Genomic DNA, 21,909 nt, shown 5'->3' with positions numbered 1-21,909 from the left:
ATGTTTTTAAGTGCATTAAAGCAACTGAACAATAACGGTGTGATAAGACACTTAAATCAGTAGTATACTCATCTAAATATAGTAAAATATTTAACCTTTGACACCCAGTCTTGGTGGACTTTCCATCGGATAAATGTTACTTCTGGAGATTCAACAGCATGGTCAATGCTTATGTTTGGGATGTTGTCAACCTGCGGTGATCTTTTCCACAATCTAGGGCATAAATAAAAGTTAGAAATCCATACACAAGAAATATTATACAAGGCTATTTCTATAGATCTTTATAGTTATAGGCTTACTGATAACAAAACATGTCAGTTTTAGCAAGGTCTTTTAGTTTTCTTTCACATAGTCTCTCTGCAGAGAATTGAACCAATCTAATTAATGTATTCATAATTTTATGAAAATTAGGTCATGTCTGCATGACTTGCGCTTGTGATTTTGTTTTACAAAACTGCACATGGAAAACGGCATTATTAAATCCCTTGTTTACCTCAGTTTCTCCCTGATTGATTTCATTAGTAGGATGTTCACACAGCCCTGGAGTGCCAAAAAGTCTGTGGTTAATCAAATGCGGTGTTTTATATGAAATTCATTTGTGTTGAACAGCATTTTACCTCAGTATCGCCGTATACAATGACACATTCATCTGGACGAGTAGAGCTGACAAAACAATCTTTTTTTTTACTAAAGCATCATCAAAGAAAGTAGGTTTTTGTTCTTACATATTTCATATCAAAATAAATAAAAACAAATGCATAAGCCAACATGCCCTTATTAGCTTTTCTGTACCTCAAACAGAAGATCATATAGCATACAAAATACATCAGGTTTTATTTACAGGAAATATACATAAAGATTATTGTTAACTATTTAAATGCATTAATGTAATAAGCGTTGCTTTGACGTTTTTTAGTTTCCTAAATGCATTGCATTTAAACAAATGACATTATTTTGTTTCCAAAATAAAATAAATAAATTAATGCTTTTTTAAAAATATAAAGAAAATGAAGAGGAATTAAAAATATACAGTTTATAATTAACTTAAGCTTAGTTTAAAAGATGGGGAGCTACCGTTGTGATTTAGGTAAAGATTAAATAAAAAAAAAATTAAAAAAAACAAATAAAATTAAATAAAGTACTGATTTGGCGTCTGCTCACCAGTAATCCAGATTTAAAGGCACAGTTTCCAGTGCACTCAACTGACAACAAGGCTCCAAAGAGGAAAACTCATAAAACTGGAGTTCTCTGGATCTGTAAAATGGAAGAAACGATGCCTTTTGGACCAGTAGTGATCATTTGGGGCTGTTATATAAAAAAAAGTATCTTTCATAAGAACACTAAAAAGTTACAAGCTACACTTCAACAGAGCAATCCTCAGGCTGCTCCAAGGGAACTGTCCCAGTAATAACAGTAAGTTGCTTCAGAAATTGACTACTTCATCTTCATTTGGAAAAGCACGCCCTGAGCAAAACTCTTTCCTAGAAGATTATGTGTATTATGAAGACTATTATGCAAAAATACATGTACTTTGGCAGTATTTTACCCAGTTGCAATAATCAGTTTGTTATACTCTGGCATCAGCACAAAATCAGTAGCCCAGTTTGGTCTTCTAGTGATGGATCGTTCAGGCTGGAATAGAAACAGATAAAAGATTCAAATGAATTATGAAATTGATATAATAAAAAAATTAAGAATCTCATTGCATAGGCCCACACATAATCTTTGCACGCAGAAAATCCGCAGATCCATTTAGCCCATTTATTTACTTATGTGAATGTGTAAAATATATATATATATATATATATATATATATATATATATATATATATATATATATATATATATATATATATATACACACACACACATTTATTCAGTTGTTAAATTACTTTCTGTAGTTTTATCAATATGAAAATGTTTATATGATTTATTAACAATACAGTTTGTAAAGTTTTATTTTCTGTGTTTAAGTAGATATATTACACCGCCTGGCCACTTTATTAGGTACAGTGTCATGAAGGGATGTACATGGTCAGCAACAATATTCAGTAGTCTGTGGCATTGATGCTCAATTAGCACTAATAGGCTCAAAGTGCGGCAAGAAAATATCCCACACCATTACATATCCCACACCATTACACCACCAGCAGCAGCCTGAACCGTTTATTCAAGGCAGGATGGATCAGCTTTCATGTTGTTGATGCCAAATTCTGACCCTACTATCAGAATGTTGCAGCAGAAATCGAGACTCCTCAGACCAGGGAATGTTTTTGATGCTCGGTTTGAACTGCAGCAGATTGTTTTGACCATGTCTAAATGCCTAAATGCATTGAGTTGCTGCCATGTGATTGGCTGATTAGAAACTTGCATTAACAAGCAGTTGGACAGGTGTACTTAATAAAATGGCCGGTGAGTGTATATGAAAGACTTGCTTTGCTTACCAAACAAATGGCTCTAATTGGATTTGCATTGTAAACCTTTAAGTTAAAAAAAACATTATTATTTTTAAATAGGTTAAGAGTAGCATACAAACAAATTCTTCTTGCTCTTCAAATGAAGTTTAGGCGTCCAGAAGCTAACAAGCCCATCTTCTCTGAGAGTCACAACTGTGCCATTTGGAGGAAAGTGGATTCTCAAAAGTGGCTCCCCACAGTTTAGAAACTTCACAATAGCTGGCAACACAAAAGCTGCCATCTTGCTGCGATGCACAGTTTCTTCCTTCTTTTTGTTCTCCAGGAATATATATGTGCAGATCTCATGCTAAAAGAAAGAGAGAGACACTTAAATAGAACTTGCAATAGACATCTATTCAGAATCTCATTGCAAATGTTATGAGTTACATCCACTGGTAACCATGTAGACATTGCTGAGTAAAACCTGAAGGAGAATGAATTATTAAATCTAGAAACATTAAATATTGCTACTGAAATAGTGAGCTTGAGCTTGAAATGCTAGAAATAAAATGAACATGGTAAACATTTTAAAAATCATTAGAACAGTAAGTAAAGAAGATCATCTTCCATTAATACATTTTAGAAATTTCCAACTGTAAATATATTAGCATTTTGATTGGTAACTTGGATTGCTAAGCACTTTAGACTTTTTTTGAATGCTCAGACTCTAGATATTTAATATCTTGACCAAATATTTATTTACTCATTTTCTTTAGGCATATCCGTTATTTCAGGAGTTCACACTTAGCTGATGATTGACAATAAAGCGTGTTTGGCATGCTGTCCCATAAGAGAGAGCCCTGAGCTCAGAAGATCTTTGAGCCTGGGGCTGCTCTCATCAGGAAAGAGGGGAGTCTAAGCTCAGGTAGGTCTCGAGAGCTTCCCTGAATTTGTTCGCTCTACCTATTCCTTGGTTATTAGGGGTTGCAACAGTGGAATGATCCACCAACTAGCATATAGCTATGCAGTGAATGCTTAGTTCTAAAACACTTATATTCACTTATACTGCATGTCTTTGCACTGTGGGATGAAACCGGGGAAAAAAACATGCGGGCACGGGGAGAACATGTAAACTCAACACAGAAACGACAACTGGCCCAGCCAGGACTCGAATCAGCAACTTTCTTGCTGTAAGGTGACAGTGCTAACCACTGAGCCACCATGCCACCCTGTTCTGGATTAAACTATGAAAGAGGATGTGGGGGATTCTTCGAGGCGAACATGACTAAGGTAAGGATATCTGGTTATTTATGTGTGTTTGCATTCGTCTAATTGGTAAATCATATGACAGCTAATGCGGGACCATCCTCGGTCAATCATAAGCCCGTGATCTTCTCGAAATTAATTTAGAAATAAACCTCACTTATCAGCAGAATGAACCGCCAACTAATCCAGCATATTTTTTATGCAGTGGATGCACTTCTAGCTGCAACCCAGTACTGGGAAACATCCATACACTCTTGTATTCACACACCACAGAGAATTTTTGCTTACCCAATTCACTGCATGTCTTTGGACTATTAGAGAAACTAGAGAATCCAGAGGAAACAAACATGAACATGGGGAGAACATGCAAACTCCATACAGAAATGCCAACTGGCCCAGCCAGCACTCGAATCAGCGACCATATTACTGTGAGATGACAGTGCTAACCACGGAGCCACCGGGCCACTCATTTCGATCAAATATTGTTCTATCATATCAAACCATTCATCAGATGAAAGCTAATATATTCAACTTTAAGATAAAAACTGTCACTTGTGGTTTGTGTTTACCATGGTTTAACTACAATAGAAATATGTGGTTACCATTAAACCACAATTACCATGTGTTTTTGGTTTTATTCATAATAAAGCCATGGTTCTACTTCAAATGGAGCAAGTCTGAGATTTAAAGGGGAAAGTGAATTATTCATACCCACTCGATTTTGCCATCGCCGGTGTAATCGATCTTCATGAATAGATGCTGAATTTGAGTATCTTTCTGTAAAATTTCAAGATGTGTAAAGTAAGACAGAAAATGTGTTTAATAATAAAAACTTTGGACACTGGACCTTCATTAACTGTATCTGTTTTACAAAATGAATACCTAAACCTCTCAGTAGTTTTACACACAGAATTAAATATTAAAACATCTTCCTTTTTTTTTAGAAGATTGCTCAAAGGCAAGTTCTGAATACTATACTTACAACTGTTTTCAAACTCGGGCAGCTTCTCATAACAGTTTGAAATTCAGCATAATCCAGCATATCAATGCCAGCCTTTGCAAACTCCTGCACAAGGGAAAAGAATTAGGAAAACCTATTTTTGACAAAATAATAAATGAAATGAGATTTACACAAATGTAAATGTTTTGAATACTTACGTCAAAGGCCTGTTTAATGTGTTTTAGGTCATTAATGGACACCATCTGTTCAATCTGTGTTGGACAATAAAATGTAATTTAAGTAAAACCCTTTACATGCAGTATGAGCATGCATTTAATATGCAGTTTCCCTATCTGAAGACTACAGAGGTCTGCAAGAAAGAGGATTAACAAGAATGAACACCACAGCATGAGTGACTGTATGCTGGATGCTAATTTTAACAGTATAATTTGACATGTGCTGTTTGACATTCGTTGGATGATCAAAAGGCACCTTTCCTGCATGCCAGAAAAGAAACAGCTGCTGGTTTTTCGACAGGCTGCTGTCACATGTTCGGCTCCCTTCATTAACAAATTCACTTCCAATTGAAATGGCTTCACTGAAACATGACACCCTTTAATTATGTTGTGAATCAAAAACCAAGTTGCTTCATCAGTCTGCAGAAAAACAAGGAGTTACGTGCATCCCAAATCATCGAATCTCTGTCATCTGTTTAAAATGAATTCAAATTTATGAAACAGACATAAGATGCATAATAAAATAAAATAAAGTGGAAAATCTCAAATAATCTTTGCTTAACTGTTATATATTTAATATTTTTTTTATAGTCAATTTTGATTGGTAACTTTGATCGCTTGCACTTCACTCTTTTTCTTCAAAGGCAAGTTTCTTAGTATTTTTAGACTTTTTTGATCCCTCATAGTTCAGATTGTCAAAAGTTATCTCTTGACCAAATACACTCACTGGCCACTTTATTAGGTACACCTTTCTATTACTAGGTTGGAACTCCTTTTGTCTTCAGAACTGCCTTAATCCTTCATGGCAAAGATTTAACAAGCTCCTGGAAATATTCCTCAGATATTTTGGTCCATATTGACATCATAGCATCACAGTTGCTGCAGATTTGTCAGCTGTGTATCCTCAATGCAAATCTCCAGTTCTACTTCATCCCAAAGTTGCTCTATTGGATTGAGATCTTGAGATCTTGAGGCCATTTGAGTACAGTAAACTGTCATGTTCAAGAAACCAGTCTGAGATGATTCACGCTTTATGAGATGGCGTGTCTTAGAAGAAAAGAAATGGACATGGTCATGAACGTTACTCAGGTAGGCTGTGGCATTGAACCAATGCTCAATTGATATGAACGGGCTCAAATTGTGTCGATAATATATCCCCTACACCATTACACCCCCAGAATCAGCCTGAACCATTGATACAAGGAAGGATGGATCCATGCTTTCATGTTGTTGATGCCGAATTCTGATTCTACCATTGCAGAAATCGAGACTCATCAGACCAGGCAACGTTTTTTTTCAAACTTCTATTGTCCAATTTTGGTGAACCTTTGCAAATTGTAGCCTCAGGTTCCAGTTCTTAACTGACAGAACTGGCACCCAGTGTGGTCTTCTGCTGCTGTTGCTCATCCACCTCAAGGTTCAACTTGTTGTGCGTTCAGAGATACCTCTGCATAACTCAGTTGTAACAAGCTGTTATTTGAGTTCCTGTGGCTTTCTATCAGCTTGAACCAGTCTGGCCATTCTCCTCTGACCTCTGGCATCAACAAGGCATTTGCACTCACAGAATTGCTGCTCACTGGATATTTTCACTTTTTCGGACTATTCTTTGTAAACCCTAGAGATAGTTGTGCGTGCAAATCCCAGTAGATCAGCAGTTTATGAAATACTCAGACTAGCCTGTCTAGCACCAACAACCATGCCACCTTCAAAGTTACTTAAATCACCTTTCTTCCCCATTCTGATTCTCAATTCAAACTGCAGCAGATTGTCTTGATCATGACATGACTAATTGCATTGAGTTACTGCTATATGATTGGCTGATTAGAAATGTGTGCAACTAGCAGTTGGACTGTACCTAATAAAGTGGCCGGTGAGTGTAAATATGTAAGCATTAAAAAAAATTAAACAAATGAATGTGTTACTCGAATAGAAGTTATGATTCTTGAATTAACATTAATTAAGACAAGACTATATTTTGTTATACAGAACAAACACAAACGTTTCTTCAAGCAACCGCAGACATCAATTTATTGTTTGAAAATGGCCTATATAAAAATCTGAAATAAAATGTGTAAATTAGCATTCCCAGCTGGCCAAGGAACTGATAATAAGTATTGCATCTGCCACAAAAGCAATAAGGATTTCCATTAGGCTGATGGCATTAAACAGCAAAGCGAACATATCAGTTTCCTGGAAACAGCTGAGCTATTGTCACAATACTGAAAAATGTAAGCAGTGTCCCGGCTTGTAGTCAGTTGCTCACTTTCACTGATAAATACAGATTATAACTTTCATGCCTCTTTCAGTGTGCAGTCAGATGGCAAATTAGCTCCAGAGCAAACAAATTTGGGCTTGATAAGGAAAAAGTAATTGATTTGCTTACTAAGGGCAAGTTCAGGCACTTTGTTGAAATAAATAATGCATGTCTAACTTGTCATTTGTCCAATCAGTAGTCATGACAGATTACCCTGCAATGGCTCCCCATCCAAAGGTCATCCAGCTAATGAATGAATGGATTCTGTACTTGATTTAAAATGTCATTTTAGGCAATTTAGGGCTGCTGAAAGTTCATGATTTGATTTGGGCATATTTAATGAAGGTTTAGTTAATATGGGAAGAGCAACCCACTACTCTACTGACATCTTGAGGTTAAGAAGTTGATTGGATAAAATGGCAGTTACTTCCATATCAAAAGCCTAGCACCTAAAAACTGCAATTAACTAATCTTGTCTACTAATTTATCATGTTTAGGAGAATATAAAAGATATTAAAAGATAAATTCACACCCTGTAACATACCTAAAGTTGATGTAGTTTTCAATCTGGGGTCTGTTTATGGCTCTGTCAGATCAATGAGTTTAAAAAATGCAAAACAAGAAGATTCCAACTGTGCAAAGGCGGGGTCTAATGAGAGTGGGCGGGGTTACATAATAAGTTAAAGGGATAGTTCACCCAAAAATTTAAGTATTTACTCACCCTTAAGTGGTTGCAAACCATTATGAGTTTCTTTTTTTCTGTTAAACACATCCTGTTCAAAAATGGTAGAAACATGTAACCATTGACTTATACAGGAAAACAAATACTATGGAAGTCAACGGCAAAGATCCTTTAAGTATAAGTGTGTTCTATAGTCTTTGTCAACGGTTAGGCTTCCAACATTTTTCAAAATAACTTTTTTGAGTTTAACGTTAGCAAAAAAAAAATAATAATAAAAAATCTCAAACAGATTCATGACAGCACTGTATAAAAAAAATCCTGATTGTCTTAATTTTTTAAGCTGAATCAGATTAACTTTTTGAGTCCATTGAACTTATGTTAAAGTGACTTGAAACTGCTTGCATAACTTATATAATTAGGTAAGAACATATTAACTTAGTTTAATAAGTTACAATGAACTAAAAACATATGCTCTCATGACTAATTGTTCATATAATTTTTACAGGGAAGTAAAGGGAGAGTAAATGATGACAGAATTTACCATTTTGGATGAACTATTCCTTTAACATTAAATTTTAAAATACTATATGAAAGCATATTAAGACTTTGATTTCATATGCAATATTATGAATTTAGGCAGACCCAGCTGCCCAATCTCCTCTTATCATTAAAACAATTCATTTCCATACCTTGGCCTGTGAAACATAATTCTAGGGCAAACTGCCATTCAATCTAGGTGGAATATAATTGTTGGCAAATTCAGCCAAGTAGCAGATGCTTCATAAGCTTGACCCTTTGACTTTTACCTGGAGCTCATAGAGGGAGCCAGCAGGATCCACTCTGTAAAACTGTCGCATGTTGAGTTTAGCATCATCTCCCAGGGCATAAGAGTGTCGTCTGGGCTCTTCCCTCAAAAGCTCTCTCTCAAGCCAATCCGGAAGTTGCTGGCTCCTCTCTGCAGCATCTAAATAGCTGAATATGGATCCATTATAAGAAAACACCCTGTTAGTCTGATGTTTGTACTCTGCACCCCAATTCTGATTCAGGCAAGCAGCTCCATGCACTTGTCCAAACTCTGTTGAGATACTGAATAAAAGCATAAGCGTGGTGCACTGAATATTTTATTTAGTGTGTTTACTGGTTTTGGTGGATTACAAGGACTGTTTTTTGTATAATGACATGAGTATGAAATAGTTATTTTGGTTTACAAAAACACACCTGATGTCCTTGTAATTCAAAATGCTTCAAAATCATATTTAACGGTCTTTTGACAATAAAATTTTGGCGGGTTTCTTGTGAGAGTTGGGTTTAGGGTCTGGGGTGGGATAAGGCCATATAAAAAGTGTTTTAATAAATAAAATACAGGGTGATTCAAAAGGAATACCACAACTTTGAAAATTTCTTTTTAATCAAAGAAACATAATGGAACCATGACTAATTAATCAATGTGAAGAGTACTTAAAGTTTTCAAAACTTCAGAGCTTCCATAAATCGACAACAGAAAGAACTTCTTTGCAGAGTTCTCGATTTTCAAAGTTGTGGTATTCTTTTTGAAACACCCTGTACATTTACATAGAGTCCCTGTAAACCACGGATACCAACATGTGTGTGTGCACTTTGTATTCCTTACAACTAAAAAAGTAAAGCAATACTAGTACAGTTTGAACTAGAATTTCACGTTTTGGTCCCAATAAGGAAAATGGCTCATGATCACATAGACTGGAGTATTTAGAAAATGTAAGAATGCAGATTGCTTCCTTCAAGGGTTGGGGTTATGGGTAGGGGGATTCAGTTTGAACAATACGCTAATCATTAGATCTATGGGAAGTCCCCATAAAGATAGCTGTACACTAGAGAACACATCTCAAAAAGAGTGAAATAATTTTATTATATTATATATATTATATTTTATATATATATATATATATATATATATATATATATATATATATATATATATATATATACTTATATTTGTTGCAATTTTTAGTTGTATTTGTTTATATTTCACAATGAAAGTTTAACTATACAATTTATTTAATGTCTAAAAATTAAAAATTGTAAAACAAAAATTGTATTCATAGTTGTAAATAAATTTACAATTTTGAAGTAACCAATTTTTAATAAAAAGAAGAATAATTGAAAAATGTTCTTGTGAACTGGGAAGATTATCTTAATAAATGAAACAACTGAAAATAAACAATTCAAAAGCAGTTTGTTAGTGTAAAATCATTTAAAGATATTTTGTGCAATGGAAAGTTTTTATGCTTGCTAAAGTTTTTGAATCATTAAATCAATGAACAATCAACATCAAAAGAGAACCATTATTTCTAAGAGCAAATACAGTTCCACCATAAAGCATCAGTTCTGTTATAAAAAAAAAAAAAATATATATATATATATATATATATATATATATATATATATATATATATATATATATATATATATGTGTGTGTGTGTGTGTGTGTGTGTGTGTGTGTGTGTGTGTGTGTGTGTGTGTGTGGTGTTGTATGCCATGCTAATCTGAATAAACAAAGGCAAGCATATCTCACTTCACTCTAATAAGAGAAAACTTAGCGCTTCCTAAATTTCATTTTGCAAAGCTAAAGCCAAGGGTGGGTTAAGCCAAATCAAATTGGAGCCAAGAAACATCTCCATATTTGTCTGTCAAAACATAAATGAATTAATCCTCAAGGACACAAACTGATTGATACAATGTTCCAGCAAGGCACCGACATCAACCATCTTCCTTACTCCCTGGCAACAGTAAACATTATGAACAACAGGAGGAGTGTATCTCAAGGTCAGGTGCTGCAAAATGACTGAATATCAATGTGGTGCGAAACCCAGACCTCATACCGAGATGAAAGCCGTGAAGCAGAACAAATGAGTCTCTGCATCAGAAGCTGCGTCAAAGTGGTGCTGAGCAAATTAAATGTTTAAACGAGGGAACAGGACGCTTTGTTCAGATATAGATCAATAAAAAGCAGAATAAAGCAGAATACCTGGGCTTGTTATGGGTCTCAAGTTGGGCTCCAGCAGATGAGGCCCGAATTTTCCTGCCTAGTGGCATATCGGGAGAGATCTGAGAGAGACTCTTGTCTTCTCAGTGTGACTTTCGTTCTCCTTAGAGGCTGCTTGCTTGTTTTGCTGCACGATCTATGGCTTAGAGAGCTTAGAGACAGAGCACACCTGAGTCTCAGGTTACCTGATATACAAAACACAGCGGGGTGTCTGCGCATGCAGTGTAACAAGAGCCTCATTCAATCCAATGCAGAAATGTCTGTTTGCCATAACATGACGCTCTTAATTTTTCACTTTTCTGAAAAGTATTTCAGTAAGATATCTGTGGTTTTTAAATAGTGTTTCTTTTTCACACCTTGTTGTGCACATCCGACTACTGCAAAATGACTAGCATTGAAATGGTTACCAGACATTACACAGTATGTATCCAATGCCTTTATTGTGCCAAGATCCTTAAAAATATATTGCATGCCTTATTATATAGTATAGATTTTTCAAGAGATTCATTATTCTCCATAAACAAATACTTAACATTATTTTTGAAATCTATTTTGTAATAGAGAATCTATTGCTAAAAAAAGAAGTTATTACCACTGTGTAGAGGGTTATGTCTATTAAACATTTTTCAGTGTATTATTAAACACATCATTTGAATATGTACAATAAAGAGACTGAGTGTTTTCACAGTTCACGATGGCATGTTCATAAAGGTCCTGGCCAGGCTGACATCCTCTCCAGTTTGCATCCATAAGCAGAGGGATTGGTTATGTGTAGTGACTTCACTTCCTTCTTTTCTGGGAAAAAATAAATAAAAATACTTAGCACATACATATATTTTACAATACTGTGAGAATTATGCTTAAGTCATGATGGTATACTGTTTCTGGGTCAAAGCTGTATGATTACTGTATTATTAGTAATGTTTGTTGAGTTTCCCTGTACAGTTTGATAGAGAGCTTGGACATGGAAGATGTTTTGAGTGATGTCAGACTTAAAAAGCGGATAGTATGCTATCCGAAAGAAGAGGTTGAGACCAGATCTTTGAACAAACTGAGGAAAAAATAGCGATAATGCAATTTTATAATGAGAATATTCAGGGGATTTATGACCTTTGATGGATGCATATCTATTGTAAGAGACCTCCGAAACTAATTAGGAACTTTTGAAACAGCATAACACATACAGTTGAAGTCAGAATTATTAGCCCCCCCTAAATTATTCGCCCCCGTTTAATCTTTTTCCCAATTTCTGTTTAACAGAGATTTCTTTAACACATTTCTAAACACAATAGTTTTAATAACTCATCTCTAATAACTTGATTAATTTAATAAATCTAATAACTTGATTAATTTTATCTTTGCCATGATGACAGTAAATAATATTTGACTAGATATTCTTTAAGACACTTCTATACAGTTTTAAATGGCATTTAAAGGCTTAACTAGGTTAATTAGGTTAACTAGGCAGGTTAGGGTAGTTAGGCAGGTTATTGTATAACGATGGTTTGTTCTGTAGACTATCATGAAAAATAGCTTACAGTTGCTAATATTTTTGTCCCTAATATAGTTTTTAAAAATTTAAAAAACTGCTTTTATTCTAGCCGAAATAAAACAAATAAGACTTTCTCCAGAAGAAAAAATATTATAAGACAAACTGTGAAAATTTCATTGCTCTGTTAAACATCATTTAGGAAATATTTAAAAAAAAAAAATCAAAGGGGGGCTAATAATTCTGACTTAAACTAGACTTTAATGCATTCAATTGTAATGTTTCAGTAAGAATGCACAGTATCAAACTATCTTACCTTTATTGGATAGTGTCTTACAAAACTGCAGAACAGTCTCAGGTGAGACTGACTTGAGCCCTGAGGAGACATCTGTATATTTTCTTGCAAAATGTTTATTGTATGTGCTCTGTAGTTTGCTGCGCTCCTGTTTATCGATGTGACTGTGATCAACTGTAGGAACTCAAATAAAAAATGTTATTCCTCTTTAACCTGTGTGACACACTGGTATAGTGGTGTTTTGATAACAGTATTTGAATAGTGTACCTCTTAAATTGAAACTAACCGAACAAACAAGTATTAATAGTCCACAGATACAGAAATGTTGTAAATTAGCAGAAGCTTACCAATTCCCCTTGCCGCTACACCATGCAGTTTATTGCATCCATAGCGAGTGGTGTTCCCCAACAGCTCAGGTTTAATAATGGGTGAGCAATAGTTGTGTCTCATTTCAGTTTGGGTGAAGTAATGGACAGCTTGATTGTGTTTAAAAGGCACAATAAAGGCATTTTTCTTCATGATCACTGTGATTTTGACAGAATACAATAAAAAAACACTGAGATGCTTGAGTAATAGTAACATCTACATCAGTCTTTAAATCTTATGTTGTGTTATGTTAATATTAAATAACACTTTCAATGCATAAAAACTGAATTAGTCTCTGTACAATAACTCCAAAACCTTACCTTGAGGTAATCCAAGAAAGTCAGATTTGTATGTCGACATGCACTGATCACTTAAAGCCTTTTGAATTTCCTTCTCAGTTAAATTGATTTGCAGAGGGGAACTGCCATCAAACTGTTTCATATGATCTGCAGAATGCCCCCATATCATGAACGCCTGTGTTGATACAGCACATTTTGATTTTGATTTTCAAATCTGTATGGCTTGTTTCTTTCGCAGAATACAAATATATAGTTGTTTTGATGTGCTCACATTTACATGAGACACTTTCAAATTATGATCAATGGCCACTTTATTTGGTACACCTTGATGGTACTGGGTTGGACATTTTTTTTTTGTCCTAAAAAACGTTTTAATTCTTCATTGCATAGATTCATCAATGTTTTAGAATCATTTCTCATATAATTTAGTCCATACTAAAATAATAGCATTACTCAGTTGCAACAGAATCGCCAGCTGCACATATGTGACGCGAACTCTGCTCATGCCTGCCTGATTTGCTGGAATGTTCCATAATCTAAAATAATTTATGGCATTTATTCTGTTCATCTGCTCTGACACAATCTACATTGAAAAAAGTCCAAGAGAAATAATGATGACTTGAATTGAGTCTTGAGTCTGCTTTATTGGATTGAGATCTTGTTATAGCAAGATGGGCACACTGTGGTCATAGGATTTAGATGGTCAGCAACAGTACTCAGGTAGGATGTGGTGTTTAAGAATTGCTCTGTTGGCACTAAATAGCCCAAAGTCTGCCAAAAAACATCCCCCACACAATACATCACCAGCAAAATTAATACAAGGCAGAACGGATCCATTCTTTTGAGAGGTATATGCACAATTCTGATCCTATTTTTTGAACGATGCAGCAAAAATTGAGACTCATCATGCCAGGCAACACTTTTTCAATTTTTCTGCTGTCCAAATGTTGTGACCCTCGTAAACTTTGGAGATGATTGTGTGTGAAAGTCTCAGTTGATCAGCAGTTTCTTAAACATTCAAACCAGCTTGTCTGGCACCACTTCTAAAATCTCTTAAAACTTGGTTTAAGATTTAGCAGATTGACTTGACCAACATGCCAAAATTCACTTTTTACAAATTCACAAATTCAGTTGCAGCCATGTGATGGACTGATTAGAGATTGCATTAATAAGCAGTTGAACAGATGAACCTGATAAAGTGGCTGTTAATGGGGTATATACACACAGACTTTTAATTTCAGCCAGGCAGCCTCAACGCTTTGGGTGAACTGTTTTTCCATTATAAAATGTCATGTTTAAGGTCTGAATTCTTTAAAAATATGAGATCTTTACTGTCTGTTAGATATGCAATATAAAGTGGGTCTCAGACCAGACAGGAAGCACTGCATTAAACTCTATTTCAACCCCACTATGTCTTAATAATAAAATATATTTTCAATGGAGTTTCTGTGCTCGCCTGCTGATCCTGATGGCACTAGTGGTTACACGGTCTTTCATCTTGTGCTATGCTTGAACAACTAAATGAATGCTTAAGTCTCTTTAACTAAATGTACTGTAATTACATTACAACATTGATGCTGTAAAAGAAACCTAATGAAACTGAATATAGTCACATTAAGCTTTCACTGAACGTTTATCATTGGTTAAAAAACACTAGCTGAGCATATACCCCATTAAATACATTTGCACTATCAAAACAGAATAAATGACAAAATCTGCCAATTGACCTTGCTTGGGTGCGGGTTATTTCTTCTGTTTCCTGATGCTGTTGCAGATCTTATGCAAGCCGTCTTTGGCACAGGCCTCGAGCAGAAGTCTTCACTGTATACAGTTGCACCCACTGGATTGTCCAGTATGTATGAATTTCTAATGACCCTGACAGATGTTTTTGGCCTAGTATTTGAATTAAAATAAAATTATTTGTTAAATGTCCTGACAAGTGCATTTCTTCTGTTAACAGGCACTCACCTTATTGATAGAGGTAAGATGGGTCTATGAATAAAATCTCTTTCATGAGAGGTCTCAAATGCTTCCCATTTTTTGTTGACATCTAGATTGAAACAAGGTGAAAGAAACAATTGATTATTAATTCATTCATTTTCTTTCCGGCTTAGTCCTTTATTAATCCGGGGTTGCCACAGCGGAATGAACCGTCAACTTATCCAGCATATGTTTTACACAGTGGATGCCTTTCCAGCTGCAAACCCAGCAATGGGAAACGCCCATACACTCTCATTTACACACACATATACCTACTACGGACAATTTAGTGTAATCAGTTCACCTATTGCACATGTTTTTGGACAGAGGGGGAAACCGGAGCACCCGGAGGAAACCCACGCAAACACAGGGAGAACATGCAAACTCCACACAGAAATGCCAGCTGACCCAGCTGAGGCTCGAACCAGCGACCTTCTTGCTGTTGGGCGACAGTGCTACCCACTAAGTCAGCATATCGCCCAAACAATTTATTAATCTTTCTAAAATAAAAGAAATTTTATTTATTTATTTGCAATAAACATGTCTTACATTTTGCCATGGTTGTCTTTAACTCTTGTACAGTGAATCGTCCAGAATCTGCTTGGTCCACAACTCGTCGTTTTGCTTGTCACATCGCTTCAGGAATCGAACTATTTATAATCCTGCTTGGACGTTTTCTTTTGACAACTTGAAATACTTAAAAAAAACTTGTAAAAGTTTTCAGCTGGTCTGAACGGCCAATGAGTAATGACAGGTTTTATGAGCTGGTGTTGTTATAGGAGACGCACAACAGGTTCGCGATGGCAATCTGACGCTCTCCGGTGGTATTTTTTACAGAGGATGAGGGATGCACGTAAACCCCAAAACCCGCTGAAAATGTGTTAAAAGAACAGCACAATAAGGTTATGGTTTAAGGTCAGCTAAATAATACATTTTCCATGTAAAAAAAAAAAACATGCAATAATTACACGAGAGCTGCATTTATTGTCACATATATTTCTCACTCAAAGCAAATAAAACAACTCTTTAACTTTGAAGAAACAAATCCGGTCAAATATACAGATTTTCATTTCCGACCACACAGGAGATATTTATATTTCATTAGGGCGTAGCGCCGCTCAGTGGAAAACTTCATATGTTGCATTTTCAATCCCTCTATTTCTAAGACAACAATGAAAAATCCACACTTCATGAATAAGGATACAATTATTTAGTACATATCATCAAGAATGGAAAAACACTATATTGAAAAACAATTAACTATAACAACGATAATAGCTAATAAAATAAAACATTTTGTCCCTATAAAATTTATTGCATCCATTAGCTACCAAAATTATTTTAAAATTTGATTATAAACAAATGTACTCATTTATTTCACGTTAAATTAACGAATGCAATCGATGATGTCATTAATTTTATAGGCATAAAAATGATTGTTGATTATAAAAATTATTATAGGCATTATTATAGATAAGGTGATTCCTCTTAGATCTCATGTTTGTTAAATCTGTTTATAACAGCTTTGTAAAATAAAAAAAAATAACGATAACAAATAATTATAATTAATTTATTAATCAATGTTAAATTTGACAGTAGTTAATGAAATGTTACTTAAGAGAGAATGTCTGCAATGCTTCTGAATTAGCTAATATGCAGATTTAAATTTGTTTAATTCTTAAAACAGATTGTTTTACAACACTATGGATGTTTAAAGAGCCAGACCCCTCCACGTCTCCATCATTTTCACCCTGATGGTATCTTTTTTTCTTACGACAGTTACTGATGCGTAGTTTTGCTGTAAAATACTTTAAATACAATGGACTTATTGCAAATGTCCATTATATACTTTAAAACCTTTCCTTTAACGTTAACGGTGTATGTACATGTACTACAGTAAGTCTATAGCAGTACAAATGGTGTCTCATACCATTACACTTGCTCCAATGGATGGTTTTTCATATTCACGCGCCGTTGAAAATAAATGACGTTGAGCCAACGAACAGCCAACCACAGCTCAGCTATCGTAGGGACTATAGTGCGCCGGCAGCCAATCACAGGCGTTCAAGACTTGGCGGTAGCCAATAGGATTCGTGACTGTAGACTGTGTCTCTCGTGAACGGGGAGCTCAACACGCACTTGGAAGAGCGCGCATCGGTGTTATTGTACTTCAAAGCCCCATTATCTAGGCATCCACAGAAGCTGCAGATAGAGAAGGTTGGTGAATTTTGTCAAAATATGCTTGTCAAGTCCTTAATGAATAATTTTTTCAAAAAACGTCGTAATTTCCCTTGGTAGTTGCGTATTTGGTGAACGCAGTGACCAATCTTTGTCAGATCTATTCGCCCGTCATTCAGTCAGTGCTTAGTAGTGAAATGTCCTGACTGGAAAAAATCTTCTGAGAAAAATACATTGCTGCTATTTTTCTTTAGAAATGACAGTATTCTAGCTCTCTTTAATAGGATGGGTTGTAATATTTGTCAGGTAGCCATCCCAGCTAAAGCAGTTAGCTTTTTGAGGTCTCAGTTAAAGCTGTTATTGTGTGAGGCAGTGACGTGCGAGGCGTTCTCACGTACAGACTAAAATAACACCGCGGGCAGATTCATCGGTCCTCAGGGAGTGTGCTCGTCGTTTTATGCGTTTTCTCTTTGGTCATTCACAACGGGACGTGTGCGGCCGTGTCCTGTAATATAATATGGCTGGCTTGCGGAGGATAGTCTGTGCGTTTTGCTTGTGAGTGGCGGGGGATGGAGACTGACGGGGTGTAAGCGGCGTTCAACTTAACTAAAGAAAGAAAATTAAACCAAGCTCATTTGCGGTGCTTTTTTCAGCTCGTTAGAAAGCCCGAACGTATGTTTTAGTGAATGCTAGTGTTTTTCGACCTTGAAAGAGGTAGTAAAATAGTATTTTTACTGTTTTCCACCGCCGGTGTTTTGTGTATTGAGCTCTGCCTAGCAGACATAAAGGGAGAGAGAGAGAGCGCGAGAGAGAGAGAGAGCCATGTTGGCTCTGCTAACTGTGCTCATGTGGCTCCAGTTGAACGGCGGCCTTACGGGAGCGAAACTCCCATTGCAAAGCGCTTATAGTTACAGACACTGTGTCCATAGACCGACTTCTTCCATAGGAGAGGCGATAATATCGCAAAGCGGCGGGCCAGAGGCGAAAAACGGACCAAGTGCGGTGATTTTGGGTCCTCGAAATTACCCAGGAATGTGGGAGGAGACAATTGAGGGGGACTTTCTCTCATGAAGACGGCTTTTTCAAAATGGAAGAAGAAATATTATTGTTGCACCGATTAGGCATTTTAAGGCGGGCCCTATATGATGTATCTGCCCGCTTTTAGTAGAAAACTATGCAAATGTTGCATTAATGCATGATATACATAAAGTAAAATAAAAGAGTGTGAATTAATATGAAACCATCAAATATGGCATTTTTTATTCGTCTAATGGAGGATGTCCTTGTCTTTCACCGTGAACCTGAGGCGGTCTTTGTGCATCTCAGCGTCCATCTTCGTAATGCGATTTCAATGTACATCTCATCATGCAGATATCAATATACACAACTGGATTATTTATAAGCATCAAACAATAAAATTTTTATAAAGGTTTAATTTATTACATATATTAGATTGTGTCATCATGACTAAAAAGTAGTTTATATAGCATATTTTTCTTGTATATTTACAGAAATAACGTTATTTGAAAACACAACAATGTACTCCTTCACCCATTTTGTTTTTATCTTTTAAAATATAATAACATTTAACCTAGTATTATTGCACACACACACATATATATACACGTGCATATATATGTGTATATATATATGTACATGACAGTCATTTTTTTTGTACATTGTTTCTATATTACATAAATGTGTCTGCTACACTGGATGATGAAAAAACTGAGTTTCACCCATGTTTCTATTATGTTCACAAAAAATACTTAAATCATTAAAGTAGACACTTTGCTCACTATGTATATTATATATTTTTGTATATGTCACTGTTTTGAAAACTACATACACTACATAGCATTTTATAGAGCTAAAGAACCTAAAATATTAAATTAAATTTATTAAATTACTCGAAATATTAACTAAGACACTTTACTTGCACATGACATGATGCTCATTTATCATATGTTAATATACCAATTAATTAAATAAGAAACCGTATTATAAGTCATTATAGCATGTCACTTTCACTTATTTTAGAATATTTTGTTTTCCAGAGGATAAAGATGGGTAAAGATCCAAGGAAGCCCAGAGGAAAGATGTCCTCTTATGCCTACTTTGTGCAAACCTGTCGTGAGGAGCACAAAAAGAAGCACCCTGAAGCCAGTGTGAACTTCTCTGAATTCTCCAAGAAGTGTTCAGAGCGATGGAAGGTACTGGATGAATATTATGCTGTTATAAAAATAGTACATTTGTTGATTTTTCTAAGGAATATTTGGGGGGAAAAAAGGTGACATTTAGAAATAAGTAACGAACAAGACACACACCTTACACTTTTGTTAAAGCCTTTTCTCATTCTGAACAGACAATGTCTGCCAAAGAGAAGGGCAAGTTTGAGGATATGGCCAAGCAAGATAAGGTTCGCTATGAGAGGGAAATGAAGAACTACATCCCACCAAAGGGTGAGAAGAAGAAGAGGTTTAAGGATCCCAACGCACCCAAGAGACCACCGTACGTTCACTCTTTGCACTTCCATTGAAAGCATGAAGGGAACAAATAGGTTGATTTGAATGCATGTTTTTTTCCCCCAAAGGTCAGCGTTCTTCATTTTCTGTGGTGATTACCGCCCTAAGATAAAGGGTGAAAACCCTGGTCTGTCCATCGGCGACATTGCCAAAAAGCTTGGAGAAATGTGGAACAGCTCATCAGCTGAAGTGAAGCAGCCCTATGAAAAGAAAGCCGCAAAGCTCAAGGAGAAGTACGACAAGGTAAAGCAGCCTTTTCCTACATTTACTTGCTAGCTTGTAGATGCACTTGCCTCATTTGTTAATGCTTTTATCTTCTGTAGGATATTGCCCTGTACCGCACAAAGGGAATTGCAGGCTTTTCAAAGAAAGAAGGTGGGGAGGATGATGAGGAGGATGAAGACGACGATGAGGAGGAGGACGACGAAGAGGAGGAGGATGATGAGTAGATTAGCTACTGATGTGGCCTAGGTTCTTGTTCATGCCATAACCCCAATTGTACATGATTCACATCTTCAAACGTAATACAGCAGATACAAGAATGGTTAGGCTGTGTATATGCGACGTTTTTAAGATGTACAGTGTTATTCTCCTTTTGTAAAGTTAACACTATGTGTCTCGAGTCTTATTATTTTTTTATCTTTGTTTTTGTTAGTGGTAGTTCTTGCCAGGAACAGTTTAAGGTTGAATAATATAAACTGTACTGTTTCTCTGAAGGTGCACAGCACAATTATCTGGTTTATGTAGATCTGTAGTGCACTATCATATTAGTTTTTACAAATATTTTTCGTATTTGCAGTCATAAGGTCCTTTAACTGTACTTTGAATACCACTCTAATTACAAGAATGCAGTTTTGTTTGACATTTAAGAATGTGTCTGAATTAAACATTTCTTTTTTTAAGAAAACTGTCCTGTTTTTTTCTTCCATGGCTATTTTAGTAAAATCAATAAACTATTATATATTTACTATTATTATAATAGAGGGTGACACGGGGGCTCAGTGGTTTGCACTATCGTCTCACAGCAAGAAGGTTGCTGGTTTAAGTCCTGCCTGGGTCAGTTGGCATTTCTGATTGCATGTTCTCCCCATGTTGGTGTGGGGTTCCTCCGGGTGCTCTGGTTACTCACAGTCCAAAGACATGGGGTATAGGTGAATTTAATAAACTAAATTGGTCGCAGTGAATGAGTGTTTGGATGCTTCCCAGTACTGGGTTGCAGCTGGAAAGGCATCCGCTGCGTAAAAGATATGCTGGATAAGTTGGTGGTTCATTCCGCTGTGGCGACCCTGATGAATAAAAGGACTAAGTCGAAGGAAAATGAATTATAATGATAATATATAAATAATAAATAAATATATCAAAATATACTACACTATTATGTATAAATTATTCTAATAAACTATTATACTTATATTTGAAGTAATTGTACCAAATATGAGATATTCTGACTCATCTAAGTCTGATTGGTCTGTGTTTGCATTGTTCTATGAACTGGTTAATTAATATTTTAAAGTTGACAAAGAACTGATATGCATTAGTCATTTAAAAAAAATTTTTCAATTTTTAAAAACTTTTTTTGCAATTTTGATGTATAATATAGACCTTCATTAGTTATGCAATTGTGTAATATTCACCTTCATTCGTTGTGCTTGCTTTGGCATAAATTCTTCATGGTGTATACAATCAGAAAACAAGAAAAGTCTGTATTCGGAAATGAAATTATACATATTCTCACTCTTATGATATATCATAAAGATAACCTAATTTTTTTTCTTCAATATGTGAATGAACAAGAAAAATAATTGTGTTCGAAATACAAGAATACAACGACGCCCTGTGGCCGTGATGTGTAAATGCTTTGTTTACTATTTCACATGCATCGATGATGTCATCTTATTCAGGTTTCACCTTGGCGTCATCCACAAGGACTAATGCTGCAGTGAAGGACAGAATCAATACAGCAGTATATTCTAAAGC

General features: G+C 35.6%; 3 protein-coding genes across 18 annotated transcripts in view; 1 reads left to right on the top strand and 2 right to left on the bottom strand.

Moving 5' to 3' along the window:
• The window catches only part of wdr95 (WD40 repeat domain 95), a 39,891-nt gene extending 28,897 nt beyond the window's left edge, over nucleotides 1-10,994 (bottom strand). For 2 of the 11 annotated variants that reach the window (XM_087284356.1, XM_087284357.1), the window contains exons 1-11: nucleotides 10,783-10,994; nucleotides 8,581-8,746; nucleotides 4,821-4,874; nucleotides 4,645-4,728; nucleotides 4,374-4,439; nucleotides 2,533-2,763; nucleotides 1,547-1,632; nucleotides 1,162-1,254; nucleotides 618-663; nucleotides 494-540; nucleotides 96-213 (exon numbers count right to left, since the gene is read on the bottom strand). In XM_087284356.1, coding sequence (XP_087140482.1) covers nucleotides 96-213; nucleotides 494-540; nucleotides 618-663; nucleotides 1,162-1,254; nucleotides 1,547-1,632; nucleotides 2,533-2,763; nucleotides 4,374-4,439; nucleotides 4,645-4,728; nucleotides 4,821-4,874; nucleotides 8,581-8,746; nucleotides 10,783-10,850 — 1,059 coding nt within the window. In that variant the 5' untranslated portion in view covers nucleotides 10,851-10,994. Of the gene's footprint in view, nucleotides 1-95; nucleotides 214-493; nucleotides 541-617; nucleotides 688-1,161; nucleotides 1,255-1,546; nucleotides 1,633-2,532; nucleotides 2,764-4,373; nucleotides 4,440-4,644; nucleotides 4,729-4,820; nucleotides 4,973-5,094; nucleotides 5,259-7,636; nucleotides 7,756-8,580; nucleotides 8,890-10,782 lie in introns of those variants that run through there. The other 9 variants (XM_087284354.1, XM_087284355.1, XM_087284352.1 and 6 more) reach the window with 6 other exon arrangements.
• tex26 (testis expressed 26) lies at nucleotides 10,783-18,406 on the bottom strand. 5 transcript variants are annotated; one of them, XM_087282319.1, is made up of 8 exons: nucleotides 15,779-18,406; nucleotides 15,218-15,299; nucleotides 14,977-15,142; nucleotides 13,271-13,424; nucleotides 12,932-13,108; nucleotides 12,606-12,767; nucleotides 11,487-11,595; nucleotides 10,783-10,951 (listed from the first exon to the last, which is right to left on the bottom strand). In XM_087282319.1, the coding sequence occupies exons 1-7, from the start codon at nucleotides 15,786-15,788 to the stop codon at nucleotides 11,504-11,506; spliced, it is 843 nt and encodes a 280-aa protein (XP_087138445.1). In that variant the 5' UTR covers nucleotides 15,789-18,406; the 3' UTR covers nucleotides 10,783-10,951; nucleotides 11,487-11,503. The 5 variants fall into 5 exon arrangements, with proteins under 5 accessions (XP_087138445.1, NP_001410475.1, XP_087138443.1 ...); XM_087282317.1 differs by lacking the exon at nucleotides 10,783-10,951 and having other exon boundaries at nucleotides 11,351-11,590; nucleotides 15,779-16,099; nucleotides 17,160-18,406; XM_087282318.1 differs by lacking the exon at nucleotides 10,783-10,951 and having other exon boundaries at nucleotides 11,398-11,595; nucleotides 15,779-16,099; nucleotides 17,160-18,406.
• On the top strand, nucleotides 17,332-20,839 carry hmgb1b (high mobility group box 1b). 2 transcript variants are annotated; one of them, NM_001099251.2, is made up of 5 exons: nucleotides 17,332-17,446; nucleotides 19,465-19,620; nucleotides 19,773-19,918; nucleotides 20,001-20,175; nucleotides 20,256-20,835. In NM_001099251.2, exons 2-5 carry the CDS (start codon nucleotides 19,474-19,476, stop codon nucleotides 20,379-20,381), a joined length of 594 nt encoding a protein of 197 aa, NP_001092721.2. In that variant the 5' UTR covers nucleotides 17,332-17,446; nucleotides 19,465-19,473; the 3' UTR covers nucleotides 20,382-20,835. The 2 variants fall into 2 exon arrangements, with proteins under 2 accessions (NP_001092721.2, XP_087139521.1); XM_087283395.1 differs by lacking the exon at nucleotides 17,332-17,446 and adding an exon at nucleotides 17,779-17,962 and having other exon boundaries at nucleotides 20,256-20,839.
• The last annotated feature ends 1,070 nt before the right edge of the window (nucleotides 20,840-21,909 follow it).

Source organism: Danio rerio, chromosome 15 (assembly GCF_052040795.2).
Source record: "Danio rerio strain M-AB ecotype USA chromosome 15, GRCz13ab, whole genome shotgun sequence".
Taxonomy (NCBI): domain Eukaryota; kingdom Metazoa; phylum Chordata; class Actinopteri; order Cypriniformes; family Danionidae; genus Danio; species Danio rerio.
The sequence above is the reverse complement of the archived record's forward strand: the minus strand, read 5'-3'. Positions and strand labels throughout refer to the sequence as shown.